The sequence below is a fragment of the Somniosus microcephalus genome, chromosome 16 (assembly GCF_052327205.1).
Source record: "Somniosus microcephalus isolate GS21.2 chromosome 16, FLI_Smic_1.0, whole genome shotgun sequence".
NCBI lineage: Eukaryota > Metazoa > Chordata > Chondrichthyes > Squaliformes > Somniosidae > Somniosus > Somniosus microcephalus.
The window spans coordinates 27,253,088-27,266,982 of record NC_141002.1 but is presented as its reverse complement, the minus strand read 5'-3'; the positions used below and the strand labels follow the sequence as shown (position 1 = coordinate 27,266,982).

At 40.2% G+C, this 13,895-nt stretch overlaps 1 protein-coding gene across 1 annotated transcript in view; it reads right to left on the bottom strand.

Annotated features, from left to right (window-relative positions):
• Window positions 1-1,126: 1,126 nt before the first annotated feature.
• The window catches only part of fam3c (FAM3 metabolism regulating signaling molecule C), a 64,808-nt gene continuing 52,039 nt past the window's right edge, over window positions 1,127-13,895 (bottom strand). Inside the window, exons 4-10 of the mRNA XM_086008713.1 lie at window positions 13,822-13,851; window positions 12,825-12,948; window positions 10,651-10,709; window positions 10,064-10,114; window positions 5,050-5,134; window positions 3,816-3,942; window positions 1,127-1,448 (exon numbers count right to left, since the gene is read on the bottom strand). Of these exons, the coding sequence (XP_085864839.1) occupies window positions 1,359-1,448; window positions 3,816-3,942; window positions 5,050-5,134; window positions 10,064-10,114; window positions 10,651-10,709; window positions 12,825-12,948; window positions 13,822-13,851 (566 nt within the window). The 3' untranslated portion in view covers window positions 1,127-1,358. The remainder of the gene's footprint in view (window positions 1,449-3,815; window positions 3,943-5,049; window positions 5,135-10,063; window positions 10,115-10,650; window positions 10,710-12,824; window positions 12,949-13,821; window positions 13,852-13,895) is intronic.

Sequence of the window (13,895 nt, the reverse complement as noted above, 5' to 3'; positions counted from 1 at the left end):
GAAAAAATGGAAAGTATTTGCTCTGAAGAAAGTTCATCTACAAAGAATTATTAAGAGCCGTGGTTTCACTTATATTTCCATGTCTATTAACACACTAATGTTGAAGTTTGGGGCTCCTGCGCCCTCTGATTTCCATCATCAGATTTTTGCACTGGTTTTGTGTCCGTTGACTTATTAACACATTATTTCTGTTGCTATACATTAATTAAAAAGGACAACTCCTGCAACAATTGTTTTTGCTTGGGTTACGTGACACTCTCTTGCAGAAATTAGAACCGAGGTTCTCCAGGAATGTCAACGGTCAACTCCCACGTAGAAAAGTTTGAAAGCCACCATATTAACATTGATGAGCTTTGCTTAAAAAGGGGAAGCTGCTAAATCAGCTGTGCTGTATTACAGAAGCAACAGAAAGTTGCTTCATTTGATGTCAGCATTAAACCAGTAAGTATTTTTCATTACTTTCACATCTACAAGGTTTTAAAAACATACAAAAAAACCCAGCAGAATAAATAAATACTCAAAACATTACTTCTTTGTTCTTTGAAGCTGCATAAATTCACTTATGCTCAGAAATACATAACTAGAACTCATTGCATTGAAAAGAAAAAAAAAACAATATTTAAGGCTAGAATACTGATTTTTTTTTGTTTTTTTTGCAAGCAATAGGAATAGAGAATTATTTCTTTTAAAGGACAATTATAATCAATTATGCGTTGTAAGTGCTATTGACCAGCTGACATTCATTTCAGAACACTGTCCCCAGACACAGCTTCGGTTTTGACATGCTCGCTCTGCAAGAACAATTTCAAGTATGAAAACGGTCAGCAATATAATATTTCATTTTCCGTGATCTACTGTACACATTGGTAGACCAGCAAACTGCAACACAATGGATCATTTAAATTCAGCCTCTAGGAAACATGGGCAACTAATTTCCAACCAATTTTATTCCCATTCTTGACAATTTGTCTGAAAGTGAATCCATCTCAAAGCAGCACACAGTCACATGAAAATCCAGTTTAACAAAATATTTGTTATAGAAAATGGAGAGAACAGCAACTTGTTTGTTCAAGTATGGACCCCAGATTCAGACACAGAGATTCAGCAGATTCTCTCTTTTAAAAAAAAAAAAAAAAAAATCTAAGCAGAAGTATTACCAGAACAACTGAAAACTGTACCCTCCCAAGCACTTTACAAAAAATAGTTTAGCTCCCATTTCAGGGCCAAGGGACTAAACTGCCAATCAACTGTTACTTTTAAAATAAAAATGGATTTGAGACTTAATAACCAGCTTTGGAGAACACAAGCAAAGAAAATGATGTCAAAATGCAACTTTTCTGCCATGGCGTGCATGGCTTTTATTCTTTTTTCTGAGGAACACATCCTTCCATTTCTAAAACTTCTGGCCAGCCTTCATATTTGTTTGTATCTTTATTATTCTTTATGTGCTGCAAGTGGAAAAGATTTATATTAGAACACATACAATGCAGACCAATCTATATTAGGAAATCTTATGTCCGCAAAATCTTACTTCCTGTTTTGTACCAACTTTAAATTTCAATGTCCACATTTAGAATGGAAACGACGCAACCAACCAACTCTACTTCTCTGCTTCCCAAATTGCCCCAAGTTTTGCTATTTCACTATAAATAATACTATGAAAACATTGCATCTTTGGCCCAATTATTTCATGCTTTCCAACCCTACAGTTGGCCTGGACTGCCCACGGGCAACACCATAAGAGATAAATTAGTGATTAATCCTCTGTTGCTGGTGGGACACTGAGGAAACAACAAATTTAGCAAACTCCCAGAAATTTTAATGCTCCACCACACAGAAGAAAGGTCCTCTGTTTAATCTGAGCCAAATGTGCTGATCCTAGCAAGCGCACTGGCACGAGACCCTAGAATTGTCCTCGACCTGGAGGGAAAAAAATTAAAAATCACTAGTCTTTCAGCCAAAAAGCACCAGAAACTTTGGTAGCCAGAGAATAGCTAGTGGTGTGGGATTACTATGGGGGGATTGGGGAGGGGAAAAAGTGTGTGGTTTTGGGCAGGGGTTAGAAAAAATACCACCCGTTGCCTCTTTTCTACTTTGAAGGCAGTAACATGCTGGGGTGCAGGTCGATGGGTCATGGTCCTCCGACAACTGACCCAAGTTGCCATGCTTCATGTGTGAGCCTCCACAGCAGGTAGCAGCCAGTTAATCAATCATGAGTGAAGTCATCAGGCTGATCCCAACACTATCCTCAGTCAACACTCATAGGGATCCAGTAGGGACTGTTGGACAGTAACCAGGCACACAAACTCAGGTCAATGTTTCCTCTAGTTCAAGGACAGGGAAGCCAATCGTAGGGCCATTATTGGTGCAGTAGCAGAGATCAGCTAATGCAGCCCTGGACAGAGATCGAATCCGAGAACCTTGTGTTCGGTGTGGCTTAGTTCCGCACCATGCAGAGCATTTACCTGCTGAGCTCAAAAATAATTTCTGATCCCAAGCTTATTCCCAATACCCAATATCAAAATATTAACCTTATGTTTTCCCCAATCAGTGTGGCAATGTCACACTGAATTTTAATAACCTAATTTTACTGTGATTCAAAATGAAAAAAATTGGTTCACAGGCCAGTGATTAGGTCAAAATAAAAGATAATGCGCTGATGTCCTTACTTTGCTTGGCAATCTCCGAGTAGAGGGAGACGCACATCTGTGGTTTAGAGTTTTCACCTCATTCTTTACACCACAGATATATTGAACATATTATTAAAAGTAGTCCGCTTCCCTCCCACTGGGAATTTCAGGAAACCACTTTAAAATACAATACTGCTAAAATTACATTGATATGCAATAGTTTTTACAAATCCCTTCAGCCCCATACAAGACTGCATTGTTAATATTTAAGACAATGACCCTTGGGCGGCTTCGGCAGTCTCTTCGTGAATTTGAATCCAATTAAAAGGAATTTGCATGATACTCTGGGATAAGTACAGCTGCAAATATTCAAGAAAACATTCTCCCTTCCCATGCCCCCAAAAAATAATTCTCCCCCCATTCTAACCAAAACTATCATTTAAGCTGTGTATTTATTTATTTTGGCTTTTTCAACAGTAAAAATGCACCAGCACAACTTACAATGGTTTGATACTGCCGTCATGAAATTGCCATTGCAAAAAACTCAGCTTATAAGGCAAAACAGCGTAGCTCAGCAAAGTTTCAGGTCAAGGGAAAAAGCATACAAATACTTGTTAAGAGTGCCGGAGACCACATAGGGACAGCAACACAATTCACTATGTATAGCCAATGTTGTTATCGCTCCACGTTATGTACGGAACTTGGTTGGGTTATCGGGGCAGGGTCCCTTTAAGAGTCGTCGATTGTGTGATGACGTCATAGCCCTGCGACGAGGCCGAGTCCCTCAGTCCATGCGGAGAGTTAATAAAGCTAACACGCGTTTTTCTTTGCTGCTATGAAAGTCTCGCAGTCTGTTTATTTCCAGCGACTCCTACATTGGATCATGTCGGGGTCACCAATGTAGGAGTCGCTGGAAATAAACAGACTGCGAGACTTTCATAGCAGCAAATAAAAACGCGTTAGCTTTATTAACTCTCCGCAGGGACTGACGGACTCGTCGCAGGGCTATGACGTCATCACACAATCACACAATAAAAGGAACCCTGCCCCAATAACCCAACCAAGTTCCGTACATAACGTGGAGCGATAACAACATTGGCTATACATAGTGAATTGTGTTACTGTCCCTATGTGGTCTCCGCCACACCGGTATATTTAATAAAAGCATTAAGACACTCATTTTACCTGTTCAAAAGGGCTCTTTGATTGAATCCCTTTCGCACCAACAAAAATCCAGTTGTCCCTGAAGCTGAGATTTGAGATAGCTGTACTCCCCAAGTCGTTTACAAGCTTCCGTGCTTCATCATTAAGTCTGCAGCAAAACAAAAATAATTTGAAACAAAACAAAAATATCCGCTTTTGCTGGAGTTAACTTAGCTCTATTGAACACACAATGCTTAGTGTAAAAGTGCACGATAGGTTGACATGACATTACAAGAATGCTTACTCTACCCACAGGTGAGCAAAACGTACATTGCTGATAGCATCAAGGCACAGCATCAGCACCCAACATTGGAAGTGCGCGTGATACTTAATGCAAATTGCCATACAAATACAGAAGGTTGTGGAGAAACATGCACAGGTAGGCGAAGTGCCACAGGAAGTGTGCAAAGAGAACCTGTAAAGTCAAACATAGTTTAAAAAAAAACAAAGCAAGTTCTGTACGCTAGCGCAATATTTTTAAGAATTGATTTCTACTCGAGGATACTAATTTCAAAAATATAGCATTGTAAAGCAAAGGTCTTTTGAATATTATTTAAAGAAATGGGGGAGTGGGGGTGTTCTCTTTTGCACTTGGATAGACATAGACATAATCACCTGGGTGGAGTGCACAGAGGAAAACAATCAGGGAGGCTCTGTTGCGGTTGTGCAATCTCTCCACCCGATTTTCTTCTATGAGCTTCATCTAGGCCATTACTTAGCACCCAAGAAAAAAACCGTGTTGCAGTCTTTACTCTTTTAGGCCACTTTTTGACCAAAAAGGTGGGCAGGTGAATAACCTTTGAGTGAATGTCTATGCTGTTGCCCAATTTGTGAGCTTATTTCACATCACAATCTTACTCCTTTACACTTTCACTATAAATAAAAGTGTGGTTTTCAGTCCTGCAATCAGCTTGATTTACATACTCCTTTTATCCAACACTGACTCACTGAATTGACTTTTGGCATTTGTAAACCTTCCCATCAGAGGCAATTTACAAAATTTAAGCATGTTATATATGAAATATATTAACATTGGATTGACTTAAAATTATTTTTAAAAAAATCTTTCCAACTCAACACTTTGGAAAAATGGTTGATTTAACAAGCTAGTTTTTCAGACTGCAAAGGAAAACACTGGAAATAAATTGACAACCACTTTCCTAATTAACTAGGCATCACACATTCTTCATTCATAAAGGAACTGGTAATTACTAACTTGGTTGCACTGTCATCATAAGTAGCCATAAACACTATTGTTCCATCCTGCAAAGTCTTCATGAAATCAATGAAAGGTTTTACATCTGTGGGGAAGACAAAGGTAACTCCATTATACTCAGATCGATATTCAGTTGTATCCAAGTTTAAAAATACTGAACCAAATATTCACCACCAATTTGGAATGTAGCATTTAAAGTTCATTGTATTGTTCACAAAGTAATAAATGGCAATAATGTATGTATAGTAAATAATCATCACGAGGTGAATTTAATTCTTTCCACTTTTAAAATTGTGTTTCACTATAATTGGCTACCATGAAACCACTCAAGTGTCGAAATATGCATTACAGGGGCAGAGAGAAAAATAAGGTGAAGTAAATGATACCTAAAGTAGTGCAGCACTAATACTGATCACACCTCCTCCCTATTAGTTCGTCAGAAACATCAGATAAATGGGAAGGTGAGAGAGTGGTCATGTCAGGCAGTTTATACCATCCACGTGAAAAAAAGAGATATTTTTATAGATTAGCACCTGAACCCCACCATTTGTGGTTAACGTAGTTAAATAGGTAGAAATTATAAAATTAGCAGCACAACATAGCGTGTGACCATGCTTTGAAGCCAAATTTGTTTTTTGTATGCAATGCTGCACTGAAAACAATGTACAGAAACTTTCAAAGGGAGAAAAGAATCCATCACATTAGAACTACTCCCGTGCGACAATTAGCAGTTTGCTTTTTCAAAAAAGCTCAAATCCTTAACAGCTGCCAGTTTAAACAATCTTTATTACTATGGTTCCCTTTGTACACCATTTTGGCCTCACTCACAGGTGGCATCTTTTGCAATGGTGATAATGTCATTATTTCCCTTAGCCTCTCTGCAGTGTTTCTGTAGTGTTAAATCAATGACCACTTCATTTTTCTCCACTGCCTTTCCTATGTGATCCAGCCTCACTTTGTTCCCTCTAGCTGTCTCAATTTAGCCAGCACATCACCTGCAATAGCTTCTTTTCACACCCCTGCATGGTTACTTCAGAAGTCCAGAGGTGGGGTGGCTATGTTAATAAAGGAAGGAATCACCGTAATACAGAGAAATGATATTGGGTCAAAAGATCAGGATAATGAAACAGTTTGGGTGGAGATAAGGAATAAGAGGAGAAAAAAAAAACACTAGTGGGCGTAGTCTAGAGGCTTCCGAACAGTTGCAACTCTGTTGGACGGAGTATCAATCAGGAAATAGTTGAGGCTTGTAATAAGGGAGCATCTATAATTATGGGCGATTTTAACTATCATATTAATTGGACAAATCAAATTGGGCAGGGCTGCCTTGAGGATGAGTTCATTGAGTGTATTAGGGATGGGTTTCTTGAGCAGTATGTAACTGAACCGACCAGGGGGCAAGCAACCTTAGATCTGGTCCTGTGTAATGAGACAGGATTAATTAAAAATGTCCTAGTAAAGGATCCCCTTGGAATGAGTGACCATAACATGGTTGAATTCCATATTCAATTAGAGGGGGAGAAGGTTGGATCTCAAACAAGCGTGCTAAGCTTGAATAAAGGAGACTATGAAGGTATGAGAGCGGAATTGAGTAGAGTGGATTGGGAAAATAGATTAAAAGGTAAGACGATACATGATCAGTGGTGTACATTTAAGGAGTTATTTTACAACTTCCAAAAAATATATATTCCACTAAGAAAAGGGTGTAAAAGAAAAGACAGCCATCCGTGGCTAAGTAAAGAAATTAAGGATAGTATTTGACTAAAAACAAGGGCATATAAGGTAGCCAAATCTAGTGGGAGGAGAGAGGATTGGGAAAACTTTAAAAGACAGCAAAAAATAACAAAAAGATTGATTAAGAAAGGGAAGATTATGAAAGTAAATTAGCAAAAAATATATAAACAGATAGTAAGAGTTTTTATAGTTATATAAAAAGAAAAAGGGTGGCTAAAGTAAATGTTGGTCCCTTAGAGGATGAGACTGGGAAATTAATGGTGGGAAATATGGAGATGGCAAAAACACTGAATGAATATTTTGTATCAGTCTTTACAGTAGAGGACACTAAGAATATCCCAACACTGGACAAACAGGGGGCTCTGGGGGGGGGGGGGGGGGGGGGGCGTGTGGAAGGAGCTAAACACGATCAAAATCACTAAGGAAGTGGTACTCGGTAAAATAATGGGACTCAAGGCGGATAAATCACCTGGACCTGATGGCTTACATCCTAGGGTCTTGAGGGAAGTGGCGGTAGGGATTGTGGATGCATTGGTAATAATTTTCCAAAACTCCCTGGACTCAGCAAAGGTCCCGGAAGACTGGAAAACTGCTAATGTTACGCCCTTATTTAAAAAAGGGCAGTAGACAGAAGGCTGCAAACTATAGGCCGGTTAGCCTAACATCTGTGGTAGGTAAAATTTTGGAGTCCATTATTAAGGAGACAGTAACAGGTCATTTGGATAATCATAATTTAATAGGACAAAGTCAGCATGGTTTTATGAAGGGGAAGTCATGTTTGACAAATTTGCTGGAGTTCTTTGAGGAAGTAACATATAGGGTGGATAAAGGGGAACCAGTGGATGTAGTGTATTTAGACTTCCAAAAGGCATTTGACAAGGTGCCACACAAAAGATTATCACAGGATTGGGGGTAATATTCTGGCATGGATAGAGGATTGGCTATCTAACAGAAGGCAGAGAGTTGGGATAAATGGTTCATTCTCGGACTGGCAATCAGTAACTAGTGGTGTTCCACAGGGGTCAGTGCTGGGTCCCCAACTCTTTACAATCTATATTAACGATTTGGAGGAGGGGACCGAGTGTAACATATCAAAGTTTGCAGATGATACTAAGATGGGAGGGAAAGTAGTGAGTGAGGAGGACATAAAAAACCTTCAAGGGGACATAGACAGGCTAAGTAAGTGGGCAGAGATTTGGCAGATGGAATACAATACTGGAAAGTGTGAGGTTATGCACTTTAGCAGGAAAAATCGTAGAGCAAGTTATTATCTTAATGGCAAGAAACTGGAAAGTACTGAAGTACAAAGGGATCTGGGGGTCCTGGTGTACGAAACTCAAAGGTTAGTATGCAGGTGCAGCAAGTGATTAAGAAGGCCAATGGAATGTTGGCTTTCATTGCTAGGGGGATAGAATATAAAAATAGGGAGGTATTGCTTCAGTTGTACAAGGTATTGGTGAGACCGCACCTGGAATACTGCATACAGTTTTGGTGTCCATACTTAAGAAAGGACATACTTGCTCTCGAGTCAGTACAAAGAAGGTTCACTCGGTTAATCCCAGTGATGAGGGGATGGACATATGAGGAGAGGTTGAGTAGATTGGGACTCTACTCATTGGAGTTCAGAAGAATGAGAGGCGATCTTATTGAAACATATAAGATTGTGAAGGGGTTGGATCGGGTGGATGCGGGGAGGATGTTCCCGATGATGGGTGAAACTAGAACTAGGGGGCATAGTCTTAGAATAAGGGGCTGCTCTTTCAAAACTGAGATGAGGAGGAACTACTTCACTCAGAGGGTGGTAGGTCCATGGAATATGCTGCCCCAAAAAGCTGTAGAAGCTACATCATTACATAAATTTAAAACAGAAATAGACAGTTTCCTAGAAGTAAAGGGAATTAAGGGTTACGGGGAGCGGGCAGGAATTTGGACATGAGTCTAGGTTCGGATCGGTCATGGCCCTGTGGGTAGCGGAGCGGGCCCAGGTAGCCTGATCCTGCTCCTATTTCGTGTGTCTAATTCTGTTAGATTCAGGAGATGGTTCTGTGATAGTGGATTGGCGGTTAGGATCAGATCAGCCATGATCTTATTGAATGGCGGAGCAGGCTCGAGGGGCCGATTGGCCTACTCCTGCTCTTATTTCTTATGTTCTTATCCTTGGCCCGCTTATATTCCCTGTCTTCATGCTGCCTCTTACTAACATCGGTGACACCAAACTCCATCTATCTGCAACTACATCCGACTCCATGACCACCGCTGTGCTGCCTGACCCCCTTGTCTGACATTAAGTTATAGGAAGTCAAAACTTACCAACTTAACATTGACAAGATCAAACCCATCTGTTCAACTCACACCAAAAGCACTGCACCCAAGTACCTGATTCCATCCCTGCCCCAAATGCCTGTGCAGGATAAATCCAATTGTGGCAACTTTAACATCCGGTTTGACTGAGCGAACTTCAAACCTCCTAGCCAATTCATCACAAAGATCCTAATTCCACAACATTGCCTGCCTCAACCCTCACCACAATAGCTGAAACCCTCAAGCATGCCTATGTCAACTTTAGCCTCTTCCAAAGCTCTCCCCAGAAACCTCCTGAGCTACAAAAACAAATTCCAACACATTCAAAACTCCTCTGCCCACATCCTGTCCGCCACAAATTCCTGTTACCCATCACCCCAGCCCTTATCAACCTCCATCCCTCAATGCATTTAATACTACATTTTTGCTCTTGCTTACAAATTCCCTGCACATATTTGCCCCACACTATCTCTACAATCTTTCAGTCCTATGACCCAGTTTACATCCTCCATTCTTCCAACTCTGCCCTTTTGTGCATCTACCCACCTTGTAGCAGATCCCTCAACTGTCTCAGCTCTACATTCCGAATTCTCTCTTTGGTACTTCTCTCCCCAGCTTGAAAAGACTCCTCAAATCCTATATTTGTGGACATGCCTTGGGTCACGCACCCCCAATTCATTTCCCATCATTTCTCTGTTGTGAAGTGCCTTGGGACATTTAACTTTGTTGGAGATATGAATACAACTTGTTGCTAAAATAGAACTGTAATGAGAACAATAATATTTTCTGTTAAAATAAAATCTCATAAACCACCCGCTTTTAATGAGGACTCCTAGATGCTTCTTCAAACTGCAAAATGTAAGTGCATTGAGCCTTTTCAAATGTCCTCAGGAGTATCCAAAGCATTTAAGATTATCAATAAAGCGGAGAGTTTTTTTTTTTTTTTTTTAAAAAGACATCAAAAGTATAATCTCCATACCTGCACCCCACAAGTCAAAAACTTTAGTGTCCAACACTTCACCAGTTTTACCTGAAAACAAATCACAAATAGGAATGAACCAAATGTACTAAAGCAACATAGAAAAGAAAAAGGGGTATAAAAATACACAAAGAATACTTGGCTGTAAAATGAACAATGGCCATGTTCAGAAGTAAATCAACCTAGTTCAGACGTTTAAATTTCTTTTCAATTTTTGACAGGAGAAAAAGTGCTGCTTATTGATATTCATTCTCCAGCTAAACATTGGGTCCTCAATCTCATTCATAATTTGTCACATTTATGTCATGTCATGTGAATGATATCCAAAGATTATGAATCAGTCTCGTTGATATTGGGTTGTACATAGAAAGCATAAAAATGTTAAAATGAAAAGAATATGGAAGAAAACAACTAGATAAAGAAAAACAAAGAATATAGGTCATTCGAACAAAAGCAAAGCTAATGAAATTTTCAGGAATCCGACTCACTGATCTTATACTCAAAAAGCAGGATATTTACTGTATGAAGTAATTTTGATAACTATCAAATCAGGAATTCAATCAAACTGGATAAGTTGATTCACTTACCATTTATTGTAGCAATATTCATCCCCCGACCAACGTTGTTTTTAACACCACTCATTATTCTGCAATATAGTGAACAATTTCATCAGATTTCAGTAAAGGTTTATTTTCTTGTTTGCTCCAGTTATGAAGGTTTAATTGTGGTCAAGTATACGGCAGATATCATGTTGACAATGCATAACAAGCTCCAGAATGTCTGTTGTGTCCCGATAAAACTTAAATATATGATTCAGCTTTAATTGCATTTTTCTGCTCAAGTTGAGGTAATTATTTTGCACAGGGTATGGGGGTTCTTGGCTTGTTTGGAAAGTGTTGTGCATGTGAACCAACTGGTCTTGTGTTGCATTTAAAAAAAATTGTTCTTGGGATGTGGGCATCACTGGCAAGGTCAGCATTTATTGCCCATCCCGAATTGCCTTCGAGAAGGTGGTGGTGGTGAGCCTTCTTGAACTGCTGCAGTCCATGCGGTGAAGAGACTCCCATAATGCTGTTAGGGAAGGAGTTCCAGGGTTTTGACCCAGCGATGAAGGAACAACGATATATTTCCAAATCAGGATGGTGTGTAACTTGGCGGGGAACTTGGAGGTGATGGTGATCCCATGCGCCTGCTGCCCATGTCCTTCTAGGTGGTAGAGGTTGCAGGTTTCAAAGATGCTGTCGAAGAAGCCTTGGCGAGTTGAAGTGCATCTTGTAGATGGTACACACTGCAGCCACAGTACGCCGGTGGTGGAGGAAGTGAATGTTTAAGGTGGTGGATGGGGTGCCAATCAAGTGTGCTGCTTTGTCCTGGATGGTGTCGAGATTAGAGTGTTGTTGGAGCTGCACTCATCCAAGCAAGTGGAGAGCACTCCATCACACTCCTAACTTGTAAATGGTGGAAAGGCTTTGGGGAATCAGGAGGTGAGACACCCATCGCAGAATACCCTGCCTCTGACCTGCTCTTGTAGCCGCAGTATTTATGTGGCTGGTCCAGTTAAGTTTCTGGTCAATGGTGACTCCCAGGATGCTGCTGGTGGGGGATTCTCCAAGTCAGGTACAGCACTGGATGAATTCTAAGGAAATTGACATAACCCCCAACAGAGTCATTTGACCCCAAATTCAGAAGAGTGCCTCTATTACACTGAGGTCAATAGTTTCTTTATCTACACCAACATTCCTTGGGGCCTTTGAGCATGATTGTCAATTAATTTTGCACTGGGAACTTGTGCTCCAGAGGAATTAGTTGAAGGCTGTCCAAATCCAATTGACTAAGATTCTCACAGCGATCAGAGATGGAAAAGTTTTCATCCCATAATTTACAGGTAAATTTTATCCCATACATTTCAGTGTCCTGGCTAATATTGATCCCGTAATCAACAGCATCAAAAGTACTGATTATCTGATCATTTATCCCATTGTTATCTGTGGAACCTTGCTGTCCACAAAAGTGAATGCCGTGTTTGCCTACAAAACAGTTACGACACTTTAGCAAAAGTAATTCAGTGGTTGTAAAATGCCATTGGGACATCTTGATGACATGAAAAGGTGCTATTTAAATGCAAGCTTTTTCTTTCTTTAAACTTGAACCTAGTCCCGAGAGAACATAACAGGAGTAGGCCATCCAGCCCCTTGGGGCTGCTCCACCATTCAATTTGATCAGAGCTGATCTGTACCTCAACTCCATTTACCCACCATTGCTCCATATACCTGGATACCCCTTGCCTAATAAAAATCTAGCAAACGCAAGTCTTGAAAGCTCTAATTGTCCAAGCATCCACAACCTTTTGGGGGACAGAATTCCAGATTTCGATTACCCTGTATGTGAAAAAGTGGTTCCTCATTTCAATCCTGAATGGCCTAGCTCCAATTTAGATTATGTCCCCTCATTCTTAATTCCCCCACAAGAAGAATGTTTCTCTGTATCTACCCTATCGAATCCTTTTAACATTTTAAACACCTCGATCAGATCACCTCTCAATCTATACTCAAGGGATTACAAGCCAAGTTTATGCAACCTGTCTTCAGAATTTAGCACTCTAAGCCTCGGGGCAGGGGAACGCTTGGATACCACTGGGATGAAAACGGTCACAAGAATGCCTAAAAATAATAAATTCCAGGGTAATTGTCCAATTATTGCAAGTTACAAAACGCCAGGTCATGTCTTTAATGTAATACAGTAGAACTGCATCAATACTTACATTTTATCTTCAACACAGATTTTGGGTCCAACAACGTTTGCTGCTCCACTTGCCATTTTGAACGCAAAATGGTTCTCAGGGCAAGACTTTGCAATGTTACATTTGTACTTCGGCGGTTTGGTGGCTAAGACAAAGTTTTAAAGAACAGTTTAAAAAAGACCTTCTCGCCCACATACACAAATCACCAAATTAACAGATTGTAACGACAAGAAAACTAAAGCTATTTATGACAGAACTGCAAAAAAAATGACTGATTCGCAGTTGAGGGTTATATCCTTTTGCCCTGCAAAGCCATTTAACTCCCTTAGGAACCAATCAGAATGGGCCTTAAACTAGCTTTACATATTGCCTGGATACCAGAGTTCATTTACATTTACAGTTGCAGAAGCAAGTGCCATGTGAAAATTTCAGTACAGAAAGTCCTCGACTCCATCAAGCTGACAGCCAGCTAATGGAGTAATGTCGAGTCAACAGCAGATAACAAAATGCCCCATATACCCTTAATAAAGTTATGGCATGATGCACATTGAAGCTACCGAGAGATCAATCCTCAGGTTCAGCAGGCAACTAGTCATGCACTCGTGCTACATTCTGGCTGTGTGCACAGGGTAATCCTATTTTGTCTGGACCTCGGAACACCACTTGACAACACAAGCACTTATGAGGGGAGTGCTTGGCTGCACTTGCGGAGTACTGCTGCGGGTTATGGGAGAAAGCAGGCCGGCTGGGAATTGGAATGGCTGGGGCAACATCATTCAATGTACCTCACTTGTGCATGCAAGTTAGGTGTAACCAAGGCATTACTGCATTACAATTGCAACAGGAAACGCCAGAAGAGCTTTTCTGTTGTGCACAGAATCGAAGGTACAAAGTTGGTCATGTTTCTCTGGGAAGAGTTAAATATACATTTCCATTATGAAATAAGTCACTTGCTGCTACAGTCCAAAATTTCTAATTTTCGGGTCCTACATTAGTATAATTTAAAAAAAAAACTTACCTCGTACTTCCACTTCAGCTTGCGACTTGGCTGCAAAATAAGACCATTAAACTGTTAGCATATAAATCTTCCAC